General features: G+C 37.1%; 1 protein-coding gene across 1 annotated transcript in view; it reads left to right on the top strand.

The window, feature by feature from the left end:
* The window catches only part of smyd3 (SET and MYND domain containing 3), a 115074-nt gene that overhangs the window by 1762 nt on the left and 91927 nt on the right, over positions 1 to 21385 (top strand). The window contains exons 2-5 of the mRNA XM_056768784.1: positions 9851 to 9914; positions 12359 to 12466; positions 12567 to 12624; positions 16101 to 16237. Of these exons, the coding sequence (XP_056624762.1) occupies positions 9851 to 9914; positions 12359 to 12466; positions 12567 to 12624; positions 16101 to 16237 (367 nt within the window). The remainder of the gene's footprint in view (positions 1 to 9850; positions 9915 to 12358; positions 12467 to 12566; positions 12625 to 16100; positions 16238 to 21385) is intronic.

Below are 21385 nucleotides of genomic sequence, written 5' to 3'. Positions count from 1 at the left end.
AATACAGAAAGATGTTTGTGCTATTAGAGAGCTCATAGAATACTTAATATTTATAAAAACACAGTCATGATTTACCCACCCAAAGGTTGTTCCATACCTGTATATATTTCTTTGTTTGTCTAAACACAAAAGAAGATATTTGGAAGAATGTCTGTAACTAAACAGATCTCATCACCCATTTACTGCCATAGTAGGGAAAATAAACACTATGGGAGTCAATGGGGGATGAAATCTGTTGGGTTACTGACATTCTTCCAGATATCTTCCTTTGTGAACATGAATCTCTATTCATTATTTTCTGTGATCATCTTTAAGATGCATGTCACGTGTTTTAGCATTCAGCGCAGATTGATGTACTGTTTTCATGCTTCGCTATTCATTGTAATGCAACAGATGCAGATGTTGACTCATTCCTCTGGGCTTCATTTAAGACTAATGGGGCCGGCAACACAACACATGGTGAATTCAAAAGCCAACTGTATGAATCTGGATGAATATTGATAGTTTTTAAGGTAATTTTATTATACCTGACTTTTAAGGTCAAATGGATTTCAGGAACTGAGCATGGGCCGTATAATGCATTAAAGACGTGTATGATGATACGTCTACCAGCTGAAATGATTAAACCGCTATTGTGACTCTTGCAATGTGTCATATCTTCAGCGACACGTCAAGACAATTACACCCTGGTGATGAGATGCAATGTGTCTTGACCTTGGTTAAAGTCAGAGTAAACAGCAGGTCACGCATGACTGATCTGCCATTAAACTGCTCATTTTCAATTACAGTTTCATGCTAGAGTCTCCGCAGTTGCGTTCAGCCGTAAAGCCGTGATTTTTGACAATATCATATTAATTTAAATGCATTTTCAAGCACAGTGGGAATGCGAAATGCTTTTTTAAAATTTCATTTTTCTTTAGAAATTAATAATTAATTATTCTATTTTCTAAACTCTAAACACAACTGGCATGATTCATAAGCTTTGATATCTGATCTCACAGAGGGCCGCTTGCTTTAAGAAAATGAATCATTTGTGTTTGTTTATTTGATGAAATCACGAGGGGCGTTTGAAAGGAAATTAGGGAAACATCAAAGATGAAAGTAATTGCTTTTTGCTTCTGTTAAATGTAAGTCTTTATTTCTAATGAGCGCTAACGACTGTGGTTGGAAACATGAAGGAATTGGTTAATGGGTTCATCCAATAGCCACAGGTCTACAAACAAACAAACCATTACCGCATTTGAGACAGACCGACTAAGTGTGTGATCATGCAACAGAGGAAATGGTCGTAGTTATTTATTTGTAAATAATGTAAATGTATTCTTAAATGTGTTTTTAAAATATAACAATATATATGTAAATGTATTTTGAGTTGGTTACAGTAAATGATATGCCTTGTTCTAATTTTAGTCCAGAAAGAGACAAGAAGTAAATATAAATATAAATGATTTGTGCATAATGTAATGTATATTCTTTAATATAAAAATATTCAAGGTATTTTTTTCAAATGTGCTTCTTTTCTCATCTCTTATCAGCTAAATAGGTCGGTCTTATCATTTTCCTGTGCTCTTTGGTCCCGTAATATGTGGCTATCAAAACCCATCCACATCTCATATAGAATGTGGCCGCCAAGCAGAACTGGGCCATTTTGGCAGTGCGGGTCACCGATCACCGGTTGCTTTGAATGCTTCTGTGGCTGTTCTTTAAATCTGCCATCTGTTGTCATGGAGCGGGGCTCCTCGTTTCAAAACTCACTTCCTTTCTGATCCGTGAACCGGCAGCTCGGTCGCAGCTTGCACTTTAAACCGATTCACTTTACTCATTTATGCTATGATGACCTAATGATGATTCAGATCACATGCAAATTCGTTCCATAAATCTATGAATCCATAATTTTTCAATGCATCAGCCATAATAGATGGGTGCGTGTGATGAAACTCCAGTTACGAAACACTTGAAAAGCTTCTTTAATCTAAATATAAGATTGATTAGAATGCTGTGAACACAAATCGTGACATGCAAGCCAAACAAGTGTCTTCAACCGAAGTTTGCTGACACCGGTGAAATTTGCAATAATGGAGATCTCCAGTGTGGTGTTTTTTTATCACAACATATCCTTTCATCTTAGTGGTAGTGTACCCTGTTTGAGATATTACTTGGTGTGTTATATAAATACTGCAAGACAATAAAACCATTAGTATAATATGACCACCATGATAGTGCTTTTTCGGACTTTACAATGAGATTTATTAAGATATATGAAAGAAATGAAAGTATAAAACGGTCTGTTCTGGTCCTTCATTCTGATTGGCTGAGCCGAGTTCTAAGCCTTTATAAAATACCCAGATATATAATGGCTGACCGCATTTCATAGCCTAAATATCATTTTATTTACGTTATTTTTTGAAACCGCTTCACTTCGTGCCAAAATGCCCTTAGCCGTTATAAAATGCACGGTAACCCACTGCTTCTTGGGGCTTATTGCTTTATTATGAACTTTAAAGGGGTCATATGGGACAAGTACGTTTCTTTGGTGTGGTATTAGTTGCCCATGCATGTATAAGGCATGTAAAATAGCAATAATGAAAGTGTGGGAACAAAAATGCATTCTATCTAAACCCAAATGCTCACCCAGACCTGCCTGAAACGTCTTGTGTAACCACACCACCAAAAGTCCACGTCAGTTCGTTGTATGATTTGACTTAGACCACCCAAATGTTTACGCAAGTCAGGTGGTGTACCTGTCAGTACAATTGCTTTGGAACCTGATGTTCCAAATATGGTAAGAGGCGTTAACATTCTGTCACACGCTTGCAGTTTTTGACCAATCACTACGCACTGGTTAACTGGCCAATCATATCACACCTCGCTTTCTAGAGCGATGAGCTTTGTAAAAAATCTTTCAGAGAGATGGGACAAACATGCACGATATGTGGAAAATACACATTGCATTACATCTAAAACAAACGATATTATTCATTTAAGCAGTGTCACGCGACCCCCTTTAATGGAATTTTTTTACATTTATAAACGACTTAAAAGTATTCATAAATTTACAATTCGAAATTAATAAAAGATGCTTATTGTTCATTCATGACTCAACACATTTACCAATGTTTACGAATCGACCTACCTCTAGTGTTGACATTTCGTTGTAACAGACATTCATCATCAACATTTATTTGGCACACGTTCAGCTGTTAGGTAGCCTATAACCCTCATTCTTACTGCTCTCTCAAGCAGATGAGGATAATGCTATCGATCTGCTCTTTTGTCGTGAATGGCACGTTGGATTACTTTCTAGTACCCCATTGAACCCAATTCGAGAAGAAGCGCTAAGTGCCATGGCAACGAGACAAGTCATTGTATGGTGAGCAAAGGCGTTTGGGAAAACACCCATCATAGTATGAAGAACGGTGACGTAACCTGCGACCTTGAAGGTTGTCTTTCGGTTCTCGTACTACTGCGGTCCACCATGTCCTGGGTTCGATTGGAAGTTAATTTGAAGGTGAAACGTGCAATTATCTTCCACCTCATAAGTGTAGAGAGAGAGATGACATCAGATGCTCGCCAGGTTTTCTTCGGCGGGATGGAAAAGTCACGACAGCTGTTTTACACTAGAGCTCTCTTCTCATTAACAGCTGGTGCTATGTGATATTTTAGGATGTTTTTTGACTGGTACGACAGACCCTGGTCTATATAGTGGAACGTCAGAAAGATATTTTATTGTGGTCATTTATTCAATTATTCTAAATACTATTTACTAGTCACTCAGATTTACACATTTTTCCTAGAAGACACAGGCTCGGAGGTCCTGGACTGTGCAAAAGCGAGAGCTTTCTCTAACTTTGAAATCTAACGGATCCTGTGAGATTTATTTCATTTAGTTTTTATCAGCGGTTACAATAAACGAAGGTCTTCTCCAATAATTCACATGCATCATTCTGTGTTGTGACAAATAGGATTATATGCTGTGATGGTGATACTAATGGTTTTCTGCTTGGAAAGGTCACAGTCTCATATTAATGCCATGAATTTACAAATGTACCGACAGGACCTTCATTAAAACTGCATAGAATGCCATATCAAATTAAAACCAGCTATGTTTAGTTATGGGTGGTTGTCACAGAAATCATTTGCCTGTCATGCATTTATGGGGATAAAGTTTTGAGACACAATTTAAGCAGGTTCACAGCATATGTGTTTCAGTGGTCGAGTAATGAATTTCAAGAGTGGATCCAGTAGAATTGGAGAAATAATAATTATTCAGCCCGTTTCTGGCTCGATGTGCCTGAGCAGGTTTCTCATTTCCAGGATTAGTGGCTGTTGGATCTTTTTGCTCTTCTTTTTTTTTATTTTATTGTTACGGCTCTGATTTGGTTTGTTGGATGCTTTTTATCCACGGCCCCCGAGACTGGCTTAAAGAAAACACAAGAGCAGGGCAGTCATTTAAACACCTGACCTCAGGCCACTTGGGTTCTGGATAAAACTATTTCTTTACAATTAATTTTGAATAAATTTCTCTAACATTCAATATAACGTTTTAATTTAGAATGAAGGTTACAGTAGATGCAAAACTTTTGGCAAATAATGCAAGAATATGGTCAATTAATATGTCACGTTTCAGAGTTTGAGTTTTTTTAGGAAAAGCAAACCTTTTTTTCAGGTAAATAAAGGGTTTTGAATGCTCATGAGTCTCTGCAGATGAAACTGGAATAGATCAACATATCTTAAATTGACAGAATGGCATACTTTCAGAAATGTATCCCAGTTTAAAGGCATTTTCAGGCGTCTATAAAGCGTTTTAGTCACACAAATAAATAATCGCTGTTAACGAAATTCACAGGAATAAAATGAATGTGCTTGTCTAATGTTATAAAGGATGGCCATCTTCTCTATTGTTTAGGTCTTCTTGTAGCTTCATTCCAATTAATAGACCAGCAAAGAGTGACATTTTGGGAAGTGTTGTCTGACAGGCTTTGAGGAGCTATAAAGAGTGTTTGTAAGGGTAAACAATCTAATTGGCAGAATTGTGTGTGTGTTGTGTTGGATTTGGCGGCATATGAGTTGTTGGTCTGTTTGTCTGTTTCTTCTCCTCCTGTCGTGTTGATGATAGCTCATCTGATCACACACACACACACACACAAACACACACACACACACACGCACACAGTTCAGATGATTCTGTCTGTTAAGTTAAAGCTCTCAGTATGTGAAGAGAACATACAATATAGTTGTGTGTGTGTGTAAAATCCTTCTTCTTTTATGTCAGTTCGATGTGTGAATGTGCTGATCATGTTGCGATGCCCTATTTACTTAAAATAATCTGTGATTTTAAAATGAAGAAACATGGACCTGAGTTTAGGGTCCTTTGTGGATGCTGCTGTGATTTCTTCCTCCCCTGGTTTACATCTAAATAAAAGCCAGCCTCCAGATATTTGTCTGTCGTTCATTGAAAATTAAATGCAAAGTTAAGGCCTGCTGGTTGTGGAGTCTAAATGAGAGAATGCTCATGCCACCGGGGGTCAGTGTTTCTCTATGGCACTATGAGTCAAGTCCAGAAGTCTACAATGAAAATCTTACTTCAAGGGATAGTAGTTCTGGTTCACCCAGAAATGAAAACCCTTTGCTGTATTGCATTTCTAAGGTTTTTGTAATGTTTAATGAAGTCAACCATCAGTATTTTGTTGGAGGACAAGCTGAATGATCATAAAAGCTTTAATTGTGATCCTGCTACGTTTTGATGTTCATAATCATCTACTGTCTAAACTTGAATAAATATTTTTTCAGGTGAATGATCCATTTAGGCATGCTTAAAGCTTTTGAACTTTTACTTGAACCTGTGTCTCAAGGAATTTATCTGTTGTATGATATCTGCTGTAGACAGCAGACAGGCAATTCCGGCCATGGACGGCATAACCAGTCATAAGGGTCAGTTTCTTTAAATAGAGATTTGTAGATAAGTTTTTCATTGATGTAGGGTTTGTATGGATTAGACAATATTTGTCCAAGATAAATTTTTCTGAAAATCTGGAATCTGAGGGTGCAAAAAATCTTTAAACTTGTCCTCCAGTTGTGCTCTAGCAGCCTGATGCTTAGAAGAAACAGGTTTGTTATAACGCTCTTAGCTTATGGCTGTAATGACGTTGTGAAGAGTAGATGAACCTGAAAGATACAATTCTAAGCTTTACATAGACACCACACTTGAATGGGTAATTTCCAAAGAGCGGGCAGCAGCGAGCGAGTTTTGTGTTCATTTATTTTTGCGATTTTGCTGCATCCACTCACAAGTTTTGATATATTTACCAAAGGAAATTTACAAAATATATTCATAAAACATGTTCTTCTCTTAATATCTAAATGGTTTTTTGGAATAAAAAAAATTGCAAAATTTTACCCATACAATGTTTTGTTGGCTATTGCTACAAATATACCCGTGCGACTTATGACTGGTCTAAGGTTGTTTGAAACCAGTTAACAAAATGATCTTACTAACATATAATAATTTAATATGAATGTATTCCACTTATTGTTTCTTTGATGAAATACTTCAATTAAACACTAGCACAACATAGCAGATATAAATTGTGTTATAAGCCTGTTACTGGTGTTAAAGCGAGGAAAATGAGGCCCTTCAACATTGCAAATCCTGTTAGATTAAGTCAATTCTTATTATACCAAAATATATTTTAAGGATAATCGTGTTATCATATGACATTATGTGTCGTTATTAAAGTCTCTTAAGTGTCTCATTATTTCTCACTGACACATGACCAGTATTAAATTCCCAAACCTTTGACAATTTGCATAGATATTAATCAATCCCTTATGAATCTGGAAAGTCAGTTTAGGTTCGGGTCTGTTCTAACTATTTTGGTGGCGAACACACAGTCACTTGTGTCAAACAGTCAAATAAAAAACGTAATGTTCCTCAGTCTAGAAACAGAAGCACATTCAGCACACTCCAGCTAGTTTAGTGATGAATGAAAAATATGTATTTTTCTTTATTCTGTAAGTTTCTCAGATATGCGATTCATCTGAGGTGAAGTGAATCCAGTATTAGGGTTCAGATGATTTATTTGTGTCTTACAGTCTGCAGTGATGAGGAGCGGTTAAGCTGTTCTGCTGCTGTACCGCTCTTTCGTTTTGCTGTGAAATAAAGTCACTTTATCTGACGCTGCCAAACTCACTGCATTTTCCATCAGCTTCCATGATTCTTACCTTCTGAAACTTTTATAAGAGCTGAGAAGCTCATATTGGCTACTTTTTTGTTTTTAGGTAATATAAAGTTACTTCTAATAAATCCAGTGGACATCTTTGGTTATTGGCACTGCAGTCTAATATATATGGTCATAAAGCTGCATTTTGAAGAAATCTTTCATAAATGAAGTAGATGTCTTTTACATATATCTCACTTAATTTTATATTAGTGGAAGCCTGATAGTTCTGTCATAGAAGTTGTAATAGTCATAGTTCAAACTACAACAGTGTTATTATAAAAAGACTAGTTCATTGTGTTTGAATGAACTATAGTCTTCTTAGCTTAAAAAAACTGGGGTAGTTTGCATTCAAATGCAATGAACTATAGTCTTTAAACCAAGACTATAGTAGTTAATTATACTAAACCATCAGGTAATCAGGTAACCATCTTTTTTTAACGCAAATGTAGAATGTCTGATGCACAAGCCTACGGGAAATCTGAGATTTAATACATTTCTGGTTCTGATAGCATCTTTTGTTTCGGCGTGTTCCTTTTGTTTTTGTCTCTGCAAATTGTTTTTTTTTATTAAGAACTTCTCTCTTTTCAAAGACAAATGGGATTAAGATCAGCAGATAGCCGCAGGCACGGAGGTCTGATGTTCATCTGGTGCATAGCTTGGCTTTTTCCACTCCTCTGGATCTCATAAGGGTTCTCGATGGACCTGGAGATGTTGGAAAGCATGTAATGATTTAATTATGAATTAAACCACTTAAATGAGATTGTCATAACCTTTAAAGCTGCCCTCCATAAACGTTAATCAGATATTGAGCAAGCACATAAGTTACATATTGCAGCTTTAACCAAAGTGTTTTTCATGTGAAGACAACATGTATGTGATATGCATGCAGGGTTTATTTTGCCGTTTTAACCTTGTAAAGCTCATAATATTAATAATGTCCATATCTGATTGTTTCATTTATAGTGTTTTCTTAAAGCTTTTAACACACTGGCATTAATCTAAGTCATAGTTTGTTTATTGACATTGAATACACCCTAAAATGAACTTTGGCTGTTGCTAGCTTTACTTAACCCATCCTTGTTCACAGTACATAAAGAATCCAAGTAACAACATTAACGTTAGTTAACTATGTTTTAGTATAGTTATAGTATATACTTCTTCTTTTTTGGCCAGCTTTACTTAACAAGTGTTTGACTGGACAACTTAACATTGTTGAGTAAAACGCGAAAAATCCTATAATATTGGACCTTAAGTTTACATAATATAAAGAAGATATTTCAACACGACTGGTTGAGGGGGATTTTCAGTTCCCAGCATGCTTGGCGTAAGACTGCATTTAGGCAGTATATTTCGATTAAAAGAGTTTGTAGTATTTTTTAGTTTTAGGGTTACCATTGTTTTGAAGCGTGGTGCATATGCTTAGCTTGTGCGAGGTTAAAGGTGCAGTTTGTAACAATTTTGCAGTAAAATATATTTTTTTGTGCAGCTTAGTGCTTAGAATATCACAAATGTTTCCAACTAATTGTAAATCTTGAGAAAATTGCAATTCTAAACTGTAACACAGGGCTGTGCAGTCTCCTGTCAATGGCTTCATATCCGCGTTGCTCTTTGTTACCGGCTTTACTGAAGTAGAAACCGCATGACAACAGTATCGTGGACAAATGCAGAAGTAGTATCTAATGTCTAGCAAGCCACTAACTTCTTTCGAGCATTCACTTATTTATGGACCACAATTATTCGCAACAATTATAAAACTTTACCTCATCTGCTAACATGATTTCTCGTCCACGTATGGTTGATGAGCATCAGCGGTGGAGTTGAAGACAACAGATCTGATCTGATTTGCTTATTGTGTTTTGAATTACATGCAGTAAGTCTGTATATAATTTATGTGTGACTACAAAAAGTTAAGAAGGATACATATTGAGTTTAATTAACTTAAAATTACTGGTACAAACTGAATGGTTTGGATTTACAGAAAAAGTTTTGTCATCCTCACTTAAATGTCTTTTGTTCATGCGACTAAATTGTTAATTGTAGAAACTACTCAACATATTTGCATGGATCCACTTGACACTACTTTTTTATTCATTTTTTTTAGTGTAGTTTGCATGTCTCTTCAGTGTGGTATGAGTTGAGACAAAAGTATACTAACTCTTCTCTTCCATTTATCCATTTTTTAATGACAGTGGTCTGCAGTCTGTTTGGGTATGTTATGTGTGGTTTTGTTGTGTTACCTGTAAGGTTGTGTTACCTTTCTCTGTTCATAGATGAGGGTAAAACTACAGCCCTGTAAAGTGATTTATCAAGGGCCTGCTTAAAATCAGTCCACCTCCAGATACCAAGGTGCCGACAACATCTCTCTTGTAATCTGTCTCTGCTAGACACAACTCCTTGTGATTGTTTTCTCTCATGATCGAGTAAGAAAGAGGGCTTGGGTGGTCAACTCTCCCTACAGTGAGTGTCATCTACTGTCAGGGGAAGATGTTACAAAATGCAAAGCTCTGGAAAACACATGGTTCAAACCTCTTTTGTCAGTCTATCTTGGTAGAAATGTGGTAAAGAAAACCACTGAAGCTGATGCTCATTCTCTCTCTCTCTCTCTCTCTCTCTCGTGTATTTTTTTATAGGGGTGAAAGCTTATTAAGATGCTCTCAGTGTAAGACGGCCCGTTACTGCAGTGCTCAGTGTCAGGTAAGAGCTCTTCACAAATTCTGTTAGGTCTTAATCTTCAGAGAGATTTCAAAATGAGTCAGAATATATCAAATTGAATGTCATTGTTTTATCTGTTACATTTCTTACAGGATAAAGTGATAATGTATACATATAAAATGAAAAAATGATGCATTACTATTGTCGTCCTTTTAACGTTGTCAGCTTATCCTTCAAATCCAGAATGACTTCCTTCTTTAATTAGAACCCCAAAAAATGTTGTCTGTGCTGTCAAATATCAGTGATATTCCCTTTTATAATATTTGTGTCACCAATATTAGTATCAATATGGCATTAATTGATCTTTCCTATATGTTAATTTTAGTTCTGTCAAATCATGTGTGAATAATAAATGTGTGTGTGGTGTGTATATTTATGTAAAACACAAGCATGACATATTGAGTGTGACATATTGGTAATTATACATAATGTAAATGATATGTAAATATAAATGTATATATTTATGTAAATATTTGTTTAACACATGCATTTGTGTGCTCTAACAGAGGTGGCGTTAACCTGATCATTGGCAGGTTTTTTTCCAGTGACGGAAAAATATGAAGGCCGTCCGTCATTTTGATGGATTACAATAAGGGCGATTTGTAGCTCCCCCTATGTCATTTCCCTTCATTAGGCTACTATCACTGTCCTGAAGATAATCGCGAAGGGAGGCGTGTTTCCCATTCATTAGCTTACTGCCTGGTCTGTTTTGGATAATGCGGGCGCGGTGACTCGTGACTCGCAGTGCAGATGCACCTGTTACAGAACCACGAACGAGACGGGAATCGAACTCGGGTCGCCAGATGCGCAACCGCGCCACATGTCGGAGCACTGCCCATTAGGCTATCAGTATCGACGATTAGTGTCTTTTTGGATAAATCTTAACATTCATTGAGTGGAAAATGTCTCTCTGTGCGTCTTCTCTGTTCAGTTAGCAGCATTCATGACCAAACGTCAGCTTACTTGTTACTGACTAGACATACGAACATAAACATTTGTCTGTAATGATTATTTTATATCTGACAACAGAAACATTATATATATAAATTAATATAAAAAACAAGGGCTTTATCGAGCATTCAGTTGTATACAAATACAACAAGTTTCGAGAGTAAATACAGCGTGATGACGTCACGAACAAGCTAAATACTATGTAACGTCACCTTGCACCATAATGATCGGAAAGTAAAAAAGTATAGCGCAACCTCTGCATTTATATATAAACATTGAAATATACAGGCCTCACACATGTATTATATAAACGCAAACATTTATTTTGGTATTGATTAATCACGATTAATCGCGTTTAATCGATTTGACAGGACTAGTCAATTTATACCATTAGAGTTGTTCTTGTTACTTCGTTGTTCATCAAATAATGTCAACATACAACTTTTGATTTTGTAAATTAATTATTTTGTAATTAACATGAACAAAGGTTAACAAATGCTGTTGATGTTGGTCATTGTTAGTTTATGTGAGCTAATGTATTTAAGTAGGCTATGCTATTTCCAAATACAACGTTATTATAGTGTTACCAAAATTTCGGTCACACTTTATTTTAAGGTCCAGTTCTCTGTTTCAGTACACTATTAACTACGACTTTTGCTCAGTTAGTTCTTAATTTGTTGCTTATCAGTAGTTAGTAAAGTAATTGTTAGGTTTAGGGATTGGGTAGGTTTAGGGATGTAGAATATGGTCATGCAGAATATGTGCTTTATAAGTGCTTATAAACAGTCAATATGCTCATAATAGGCATATTAATAAGCAGCTAGTTAAAAGTGAGAATTGGTCCTATACTAAAGTATTGCCAAATCTTCTTACGAGTCATGAAACTGTTTTTGCAGTTATTTAATAAAAAAATCCAGAATAAAATAGCTGCGGTATTATTGGGCCCTTGTTGAAACTCTTCAAAGATAACTTATATCATGAGTATCTTGTAAAAAATTTGTCATTTGACTTCACATGAAATACGACGACCATTTCTGTCTAACAAGACAAAAATTCCTATCGTTCGTTTATGTGCTTTTATGACCTGGCAGCTGTCAGAACTCTCGCATGGGATCCAATTTGGTGCTCGGAGCCATACACCTGTAAAACATTCAAGAGTTGCTCAGCATTTTCCAGGCTTCTAAAGTCACTTATCTGACGCACAAACTGCGAAACTTTCTACAATTCCATCATCTGTCTCAAACTTAGACACCGTGCTGCTCTAAAACAGTCTTCTCCAGACCCTCGTGGTTGTCAAGTTTACTTTGTCTTTTTAATTGTAGGGCGTTCTTTCATCATAATTCCCTCTAAAGGGAGATTTCTCACAGCAGGCACGTTCAAGCACAGATCTGAGCTCTGACTGAAGATCACAGCTTCGTGTTTGTTTGTGAAATCTTTTGTATGGTGCTCTATTAAATGTCTTCCTTCTCTCGCAGAAACAAGCTTGGTCCGAGCACAAGAGAGAATGCAAATGTCTGAAGCGCCTCCAGCCCAGAATCCCCACCGACTCCGTACAACTGAGCGCCAGAATCATTTTTAAACTGGTATGTGAAATCAGATCGCCTCACGTATCGGGAATGTAGACATGTTCAACTTTTGTTTGCATTTAAAGTGTTCAGCTGTCATCTTCTTTTTTTCAACCAGCTTAGCCAATCAGAAAGCGACAAGGATGAGCTGTATTCGATATCTGACCACCAGTCTCGTAAGTTGCTATATGCTTACTTTTAAGCGCCCAACGCTGTGTCCTAGCAAGATTTCTGTTGCATTAAAACCTGGTTTTCTCTCATGTTGTAACACATGTTGTAACACAAAGGAATAGTTCATCCAAAAATGAAAATCCTCTCTTTATTGATTCTCTCTTGTGCCACGTTTGTCATTTTAAATCTCATCTATTGGGAACTAGACACGAGACCAACAACCAATGAGATTGAAACTTATCTACGTGTAGCCATTAAAATATAGGTATCAGATAAGCTTGTTTTGGTTTCAGTTTTGCTAAATAAACTTAAAGTATAATTCTCTCGCAAAGGAATTAGTTTGCTTCAGAATACTGGATTACTTTAATGATGGATGTGCTTTTTTGGAGCTCCGCCATGGCGACCCCCATATAGAAAGAAAACATTACATTTCAATAAAAAATGATTTGTACGTTTATCTGACGAAAGTACAATATGTACATCTAGGATGGCATAAGTAAATTATAAGATTTTAAAAAAAAATTGTGGTGAACTACCCTTTTAAGTCGCCATCAACCGGCAAGATTTATCCTGCGAGTTTGAAAGATTAGATTTTCTATAATGAAAGGTGAATAAATGTCAAATCCTGGCAGACATTTATTGTAACTTTATGAATGTCTCTCCGTTCGTCAGTTCGAGCCCTTTGTTAAAAATTCCCCTGCGGCCCTTGGCTTCTCAAAAGTAATTGGCTATTTTGTCACAATAAGCCTCGGACTTCGAACCGGTATGGCTCGTTTCTATTCTGTCATAAGTAATGTGCCGCCATTAGAGATGTGATCCCATAGATGGCCCTTATGGAGGCTCCTGTGAACCTGCGCTCCCTCATCACACAAACGGCCTTATGAGACGCCCGGCGTAAGCTCTCGCTCACCTTGACTCATGCATTATTTCATGAAATCCATCTAACCCTCGTTTTTGTGGTCGTGCCAATTAATGGCGAGATCTGTGTATAGACCTTTAGTCAAACAGACCAGCAGCATTTAATCATTTCACTTAATCTCTCGCCATCTGCACCTGTGATGCTTTTAAACTATTGCTCAACCGATAGATGATGATGTTTAGAGAGTCAGGTGGTGGATAGCCAATTGCTAAAATGAGATTTAAAGGGATAGTTCATGCAGAAATGAAAATTCTTTCATCATTTATTCGTCCTTCTTCTGCTGTACAGAAAAGAAGATATTTTGAAGAATGTTGTGAAGCAAAAAACATTGGTCCCCATTGACTTTGCATTGTAAGAACACAATACCACTGACGCATTTCTCAAAGTATCTTCTTTTGTGTCGCACAGATGAGTCATAAACAGGTTTTTAATGACATGAGGGTGAATAAACGATGGAGGGAATATAAAGGGAACATATTGTCTTTTTGTGATCCAATCCCTGTTTATTAAATACACCTTATAGTCTGAAAAGTAAAAGTGTTAAGGTGACCATCACGTAGTTTCAAATTCTGCTTGAATTCCACTAACGCACATTAAGTCTCTCAATCCACAAGATGTGGGAAGTGTATATTCCTGTCTTTGTATTCCTATCATCCAGCCCAATTATTTTTAGTTTGGCCACCCACAGTCCCTCATTGACCCCCTGCTATCTGTAATACAGTCATAAACAAATTGTGATTAGCTAAAGAACAGAATTAAAATTTGTATTTCAGTGTATCCGACAAGCCCAAGTAATATTATCCGGGTCTGTAGTGAGCGATAAAAAATATGCAAGGAAAAGAAGTTACATGTACTGCACCAGATTTATGCGTTGAATCTGTAGATTTTTCATGCCGTGTGTGTCTGTGTCCATGATGCTCAGCAGGTGTGTGTGTGAGAGAGAGCGGTTGTCGGCTCTATCTGCAGCACATTGTACTTCATTGATGGTGTGTTTGAGGAAAATGGATCAGAGCAGGAGGGTTAATGGAGAAGCCCATATGTTTAGCAAAGCTGTCATAAATCACACTGCAGCGATACTTTCATGAACACGCACATAAACACACAAGCTCTTTTGTCTTCATAGGCATCTACTCTGCTGTTGAAATATACAGCTCACACACCAGTTTCTTGGCCGGGTTTGTAGGTATTAGATGGGTTTTAAACCAGGTGCTGAGCACATGAGACCAACAACCCATTTTGGGTATTAAAGCCACAATATGGAATAATTTTGTTTTAAATTTTTTTTTAAAAAAACCTTGCACAGTGTGTGTTTTTTGTGCAGTTGTGTACTTACATTATGCCAAATGTTCCCAAGAACCTGCAAATTCAGAGAATTTCTTATTTAAAATAATGGCCCATCCCTTGTCTTCCTTGTATTTGTTGCATATCAGTGACTTAATATCCGCTGCTCCACACTACCCTTAGTTTCCGGTTGGAGAAATTTACTTTTTAAATGCATCTATATGACTGTTTGAAACAAGTGAAACTGTGTAGCATTACGCTACCAAATCAATTGACAAAGTCCAATATCAGTCACGGGCTAACGTAGCATTACATACCACGTTTCTTGAAAGCTAATTCATCGCGATGACAAAAATAAAATTCATTCGTTACCTCGTCCATGAACACGATGTGCGACTCCAGAAAAGGCTGATGTTTTTACTCGCCCATGAACCCTCCCCTTGAAGAAATCAGGGTAGAAGTGGTTGAAAGTGGACAAAAGAGACGGATTAAAACACCATATGTAAACGGCCACGTGTCTCGTTTGTCTACTTGTCCCATCGACCAAAACGCATCTTAATACCAGGTATAAACAGAGTCTTTTACTGGTTTAAAGGGACAGTTCACCCCCCCAAAAAAATTGTCATCATTTTCTCACCCTTGGGTTGTTCCAAATCTGTACACATCTCTTTGTTTTGGTGAATATTTGTAAGAATGCTTGTTACCAAACAGTTCTTGCTCACCATTGACTACTATGGTCGGTTGTCAAAAGTGCGCCAGAACTGTTTGCTTTCCTATATTCTTTAAAATATCTTCTTTCGTGCTCAACAGAACAGCAAAATTCATGAAGCAATTTTTACTACTATGGTAGTAAATGGTATCAAAACCATTGTTCATTTATAATTACAATCATTTGATTGACTACAAGTAAAACCAAACAACATGGTAACCAAAGGGCTAAATGTATCCTGAACAATACAGTGGTGCAACCCCAGCACATAAAACCATATTCTTTGGACATATACCACGGAAATACCACGTTTTTGTTGCATCAACTATGGCAATACCCTAAAAAAAGTTCAGCATTTATTCTAGAATACGTGTATTCAGCTAACAACCCCATACATATGGTGTGGTGGAGTATTCTTTGAGTGCCTCAAAGTGCATGAATATGCTAATCTTTCAGTATTGTGTTCAATATAAAGTAGTATACTATAACCTTCTGAAAACATCTGAGTGTCATGTTTAAAATCATTCATATAAGCATCCCGTCACGTTTAAAGCTCTTTTCTATGTCTTTAGACCTGGAGGATATGTGCGATGAGAAGAAGGAAGGTCTGGAGCATCTCTGCTCTACCCTGCAGGTTTATCTCAGTGAGGCAAACTGTGATTTTTCTCAGCTTCCTCCAGGCCTCGACCCCATCAACCTGCTCGCCAGAGTAAGTGTCCTTTTATTGTCACATACACCGCTCGTAGTGTAGTCAGCGGGGGGGCGGCTCTTAGATCGTTGGGGTGTAACACCGAATCTAACGTGGCGTTGCGAATACTGTCACGTTGAGCGTGCAGCCACATACTCAGCGACTCTGTCCTGCTGTGAATTTGTGTTGCTATTTTTTGCGTTTTTTCCCACCGTGGTTGTTTATAGAATCTAAATTAGGTTACTTCATATTTCAGGTTGATTTTGATGTGTTTTTGTTACACCAATATCGTATCGTACAATATGTTTAATGGAGGTTATAAGAGGCCCGTAGGGTTTGAAATTGGGAACTACTTTACACTTAAGAGTTTTGCAGTCAAATTATTATTATTTGATTGCGATGTTGTGAAAAGTACTAAAAGATCTGTGAATAAACCTAAAATCATGGCAATATCATGTTTTGGGCATATACTGTACCTTACCAAGAAAATAACATTACATGAATAAGAAGACCATTCTTAGAGCACCATGATATACCACCACCAAAGTGTTGATGAAAAATTGCAGCCGTAAAATGTGGTCTAAATCAAAACCAGTATTGCTAAATGCTTAACTCCTCCTATGCCTAGAGGGCTATCCCACAATCCTCTGCAGTTCTCCCTTCGTGGATGACCCAGGTGCATGCTCAAGTCAGAGTTTATTTACAGATGTGTCAGTGAGATCGTTTGTTTGGATTCCTGTGAGAATGGGTTTTATGTGCTTGTTTACCGTCCGCCACTTTTGACCGTAATTGTGAACACATTGAGCGAAAAGATACGTTTTGGGACGAACGTGGTGATCGTCTCCTCAGGATCGCATTGTAAACACAGAAGGGGTTGCACATCTGGCCCGGTACAAACAAATGCCTGTTGCATGTGAACTCGGGCACCTGTTTCATATAAGAGACAGCCAGCAGCCATCTCTAGCTTATAAAGCATCAAAGGCCCGAGTGTGTTTCCGATAAGCATTTTTAATCCAATTCTTAACACTGCTGAGGGGAGATGTGAGTTATGTGATCGTTTAGTTTCAGACATGCACGGAGCTTCGAATTAAGAAAACTATTTTGGCAAATTTTTCCTTTTGGTTTTATTGTCGTAGCTGCACGCACACATGTCCACCACATCACGTTGTGTACAGGCGTACCAGGCAAAGTTGGTGTGATGTTTTTTTGTGATTCTGTTCAATTCATGTTTAATGAAACAGCCAAACAACTCTAATTCTATCAAATAAAAGGGCAATAATGACAAAAGATCAAATCAATAATCAATTGACAATAATCGGTATCACGATCAGCCAATTGTTGTATGCTTAAATTGATATTGCCATCTCCTAGCATTGCTAATAGTGATTTTTTGTGTATCATTGTTGCTTCTGAGCGATTGTGAGAGATGCCAGGGCAGCACGATAAATCGAAAAGGAACCGCACACGATTTGGCGGTTGGCTGCAATGTTTTATGCGCAATTTGTAAGTGAAATACTGTTCATTTCAGCTGCATCCGAAAGCCAGAGGGCGCTGTCGCACAGAAACTCAAATGCTCCATAGAAGAAGTACCAATCGTATAACTAGGAAATGCCGTCTTCCTATTTGCATTTGGCATCTTTCTATCACTGTTTTTCAAGCCTCCTCAGGTATTTTCATGATAATAAAGTATATTTATAAGGATGATGTTTGACGGGTGTTGCTTTTTTAAACGCACGTTTTGCTTTCAGATGGAGCAGCATTTCCCACAGATCACAGAGCCGTGCTTCACGAACAAGCTGCGCATAAAACATAATCGCAGCTATCGCGATATCCACAATGATTTCATCGCGGTTTGAATGGGAACTGCGACTAATAGTGCAGTCCTAATCCCAACACAATCTAACAGGAATTCATAACCTAATATTGTACGTAGTGGCTAAATTTTCCTTTTCTTACGTTTGCTAAAGCGCCAGCGATGTAAGGTTTAGGGGAGGGGCTTCCGGATTGTTTTTTTCTAATAATTCCTTCATACGAAATAGCTGCCTTGTAAAATAGTGCAAATTCCTGTTGGAGATGCCTACATACAAAATACCTGTCATCATGTCATATCTCCAAACTCTTCTTGGGGTCACTGTATTCTGTATATGTTCATATTTCTAAAAATCCTCAAAGCTTAATTTGTCATTCTGTCAGTCATAGAGCTCATTCATTGTAGAGACGGCTGAGCATGCTAGAAGTGGTGATGGATTGAAATGTGACATTTTCTGTCAGAAATGTGAGATACTGTGAGGAAATGTAAGTTTGGGTGTGCCAGAATTGCATGGTGGAGGAAAAAAGTATTGGGACTCATTTTGAATGCATTATTTTCCCATAATGCAACTTAAACAATCTCTTTCTTTAAGTCACTTTTATTTCATTTTCTTGAGTCTCTGCTGCTCTGTCAGTACACATGAGACTCTGTCTCTCTCACACACACATTCTCATTCTTTCTCAATCCTAAGAAGATACAGTTAAACCCAGGATGAATATTTCATTTCAAATGTGCATAAACTTGAAGAAATGTGCTGTTTCTGACCATAATAATCCTCTCTTCGTGCGAGCTCACTTCTGGAGCTTTATTGGTGCGCAGTGTTTAGCATTACAAACATGTTCAGCCACGTTAATCCAACACTGAGCCCATCAGCCCATCAATTGAGCGGTGTGAAAACATGCATGCACACTCCTCAAATGATTTCCATTTCAAATCAAACAGATACTGTACGCCGTTTACTGCAACTCATTCTGTTGTTTCATTTAATATTTATCCCTACATACAGCCAAAGCTCCTCTGGGGTTGTTTGTTGATAGCATAATTTATTTATTTATTCATATTAAGGAAGAATCAGAGTTGGTACCAAGCAAATACTACAATTGAAATGTCTGAAACATGAGAGAAGTGTGTGAAGATGTGAATTGAGATTAAAATCCAGATCCAGAGAGACCGTGGTGAAGTGAAGCTATCACTCTTATTTAAATTGTAGAGCTTGCTAATGTTATTGTCCAGGGTTTGACTGCTCGGATAAAACCTAATTTTCCATATATATTAGGTAAAAGGAATCTTATAGCACTTTTTTTAACAAGTTTTATGCTTTCATCCTAAATATTCTTTAAAGAATATTTTTGCACTTTTGCAAACCTTCACTCAATGGGAGGCATACAACACTTGGTTAACAATGTTAAATTGAGAACACTCCTTCTTAGACATGCACCAATACTAAACTTCTCCACCGATAGCCGGTATTCTGAGTGATATCTGCCGATACCGATATTGAAGATTAAATCAATATTTCATAACTTTCTGAACGTTATTTATTTATATAATATTGTATTGAACATCAAACCGGTGATGTTTCTTAAAACTTTCTATATACAGAGCACAAATTCATTTTGTGCTCTTTTGATCGACAGCATATCGGTGCATCTCTACTCATTTTGTATAATTCAGCAGTCATTTTTTTACTTTTGCCATTTTCATCTAGTTTGCATTTTATACATAATTAGTCTAAGAAAATGGTTCTTTAATATCATAAATCTCTGTTTATAATGTTACTAACATTTGTGCTGTTACTTTTCTACACGTTTACTTGTTTTACCCGTCTTGAACATCTGCTTTATTATGCGTCATTAATATTTTATATGTCCTCTAGTTTGTTTTATTTGTCTGTATCTTATAATGGCCTGTTGTCCCCAGCTGAGTTGTCTGTGTACGAGATCAAAAAAAGATCCATCTGTGCATGACACGCCACAAATGGGCAACATTTTTAATAAATAATACATGACAAGACCAGCATCCAAGGACCGAGAGACCAGTCCTCTCTCTTTCTTTCTCTATCCGTCTATTTATCAGTCTGTCTGTTATCTCTATCTGCGTGTCTATTTCTTGCTCTCCATCTGTCTCTCTGTAATTCATGAGCAAGATTACAATGTATATTAAATTGTTTTATCTTCAAGTGTTTTTGTTTTAAATTTCGTAGCACATTTAAAGTGTACTGTTTTATTTCATATTGTGGACAAAACATGGCTTTTGGATGATACTCGACCGTTATGAGTTATTTAATATTCATCCCGGCAGCAGATATTGAGCAAATCTTAACCCCCCTCCCCTTTTACACTCAATGTCATATATTTATTAAGAGCAAATGAAAGATGATACGTTACAGGACATTTTCCTTCTGTCAGAGCTCCGCAAGCATATGTTTCAATTCTGCTTTTAAAGGACCAGAGGTCAGAGGTCACGTCGACAGGGCTGTGGGTGGGCTAGCGCTGTCTCTTAACAAGAGGACGTGCCGTTACTCAGTCCTGTCACCGTCCGTATGCTTTTCTTGTGCCCATAAGTGACCCCTTTCAGCGTGACCGTCAATGATCCCCAATGAAATATTGTTTTTTTCTGTGTGTGGACATCATTTAGTTTAAAGCATTTTAGCTTGAGGGTATATTGTTGATAACGTGATCACAGGACTCTCATGTTTGATGAATACATTGGACAGATTACAGTGAAGATTGTCCTGAATGTTTCTAAGACACATGTCTGCTGATTTTCATTACATCATCCGCTGAAGCCTCAGAAGCAAACAAATGCCTCAATTTGTTTTATATTCGATTAGCCTAACAGACCATAAAGATAAAGCTGGAAAAGTTGGACGTCTTTATCATGGCATGACAGATGTTTATATACAGCTCTGATTGTGTGCACATCACTGCAGACTCTTGAGAATAAATCATGGGTTTCCAGACGGGTCAGTGATCAGAGCTGAGAATGTGAACATTGTCCAAACTTAAACTTTAATAAGAGTTTTTACGTACTTTCCCATGCTTTTCAAACCTCACGTTCTTTATGGGAATATTACGACGTTTTTCAGTCTTATTGCACGTCTTGTAGATATATTTCTCTTTATTCTACAGCCATGGGGCTTTTATAAATGTACCAGTTATAGTTTTGTGTAAAAGGAGCATTTTTTGTTCATTTGTATTCCGTGATCTACTGACAAATAGTGTATTTTTTTATTTGCAGAAAATGAAGACTCTCTTATCTGTCTACCTATCTGTCTGTCTGGTTAAATTAAACATACACATTTATACACAGAAATACAGTTCTAATTTTACACAGTAATATAAAAGTCTGACACTATT

This window comes from Triplophysa dalaica, chromosome 15 (genome assembly GCF_015846415.1).
Source record: "Triplophysa dalaica isolate WHDGS20190420 chromosome 15, ASM1584641v1, whole genome shotgun sequence".
NCBI classification, from domain to species: domain Eukaryota; kingdom Metazoa; phylum Chordata; class Actinopteri; order Cypriniformes; family Nemacheilidae; genus Triplophysa; species Triplophysa dalaica.
Note: the sequence above shows the minus strand (reverse complement) of the source record. Positions and strands in the feature narration are given on the sequence as shown.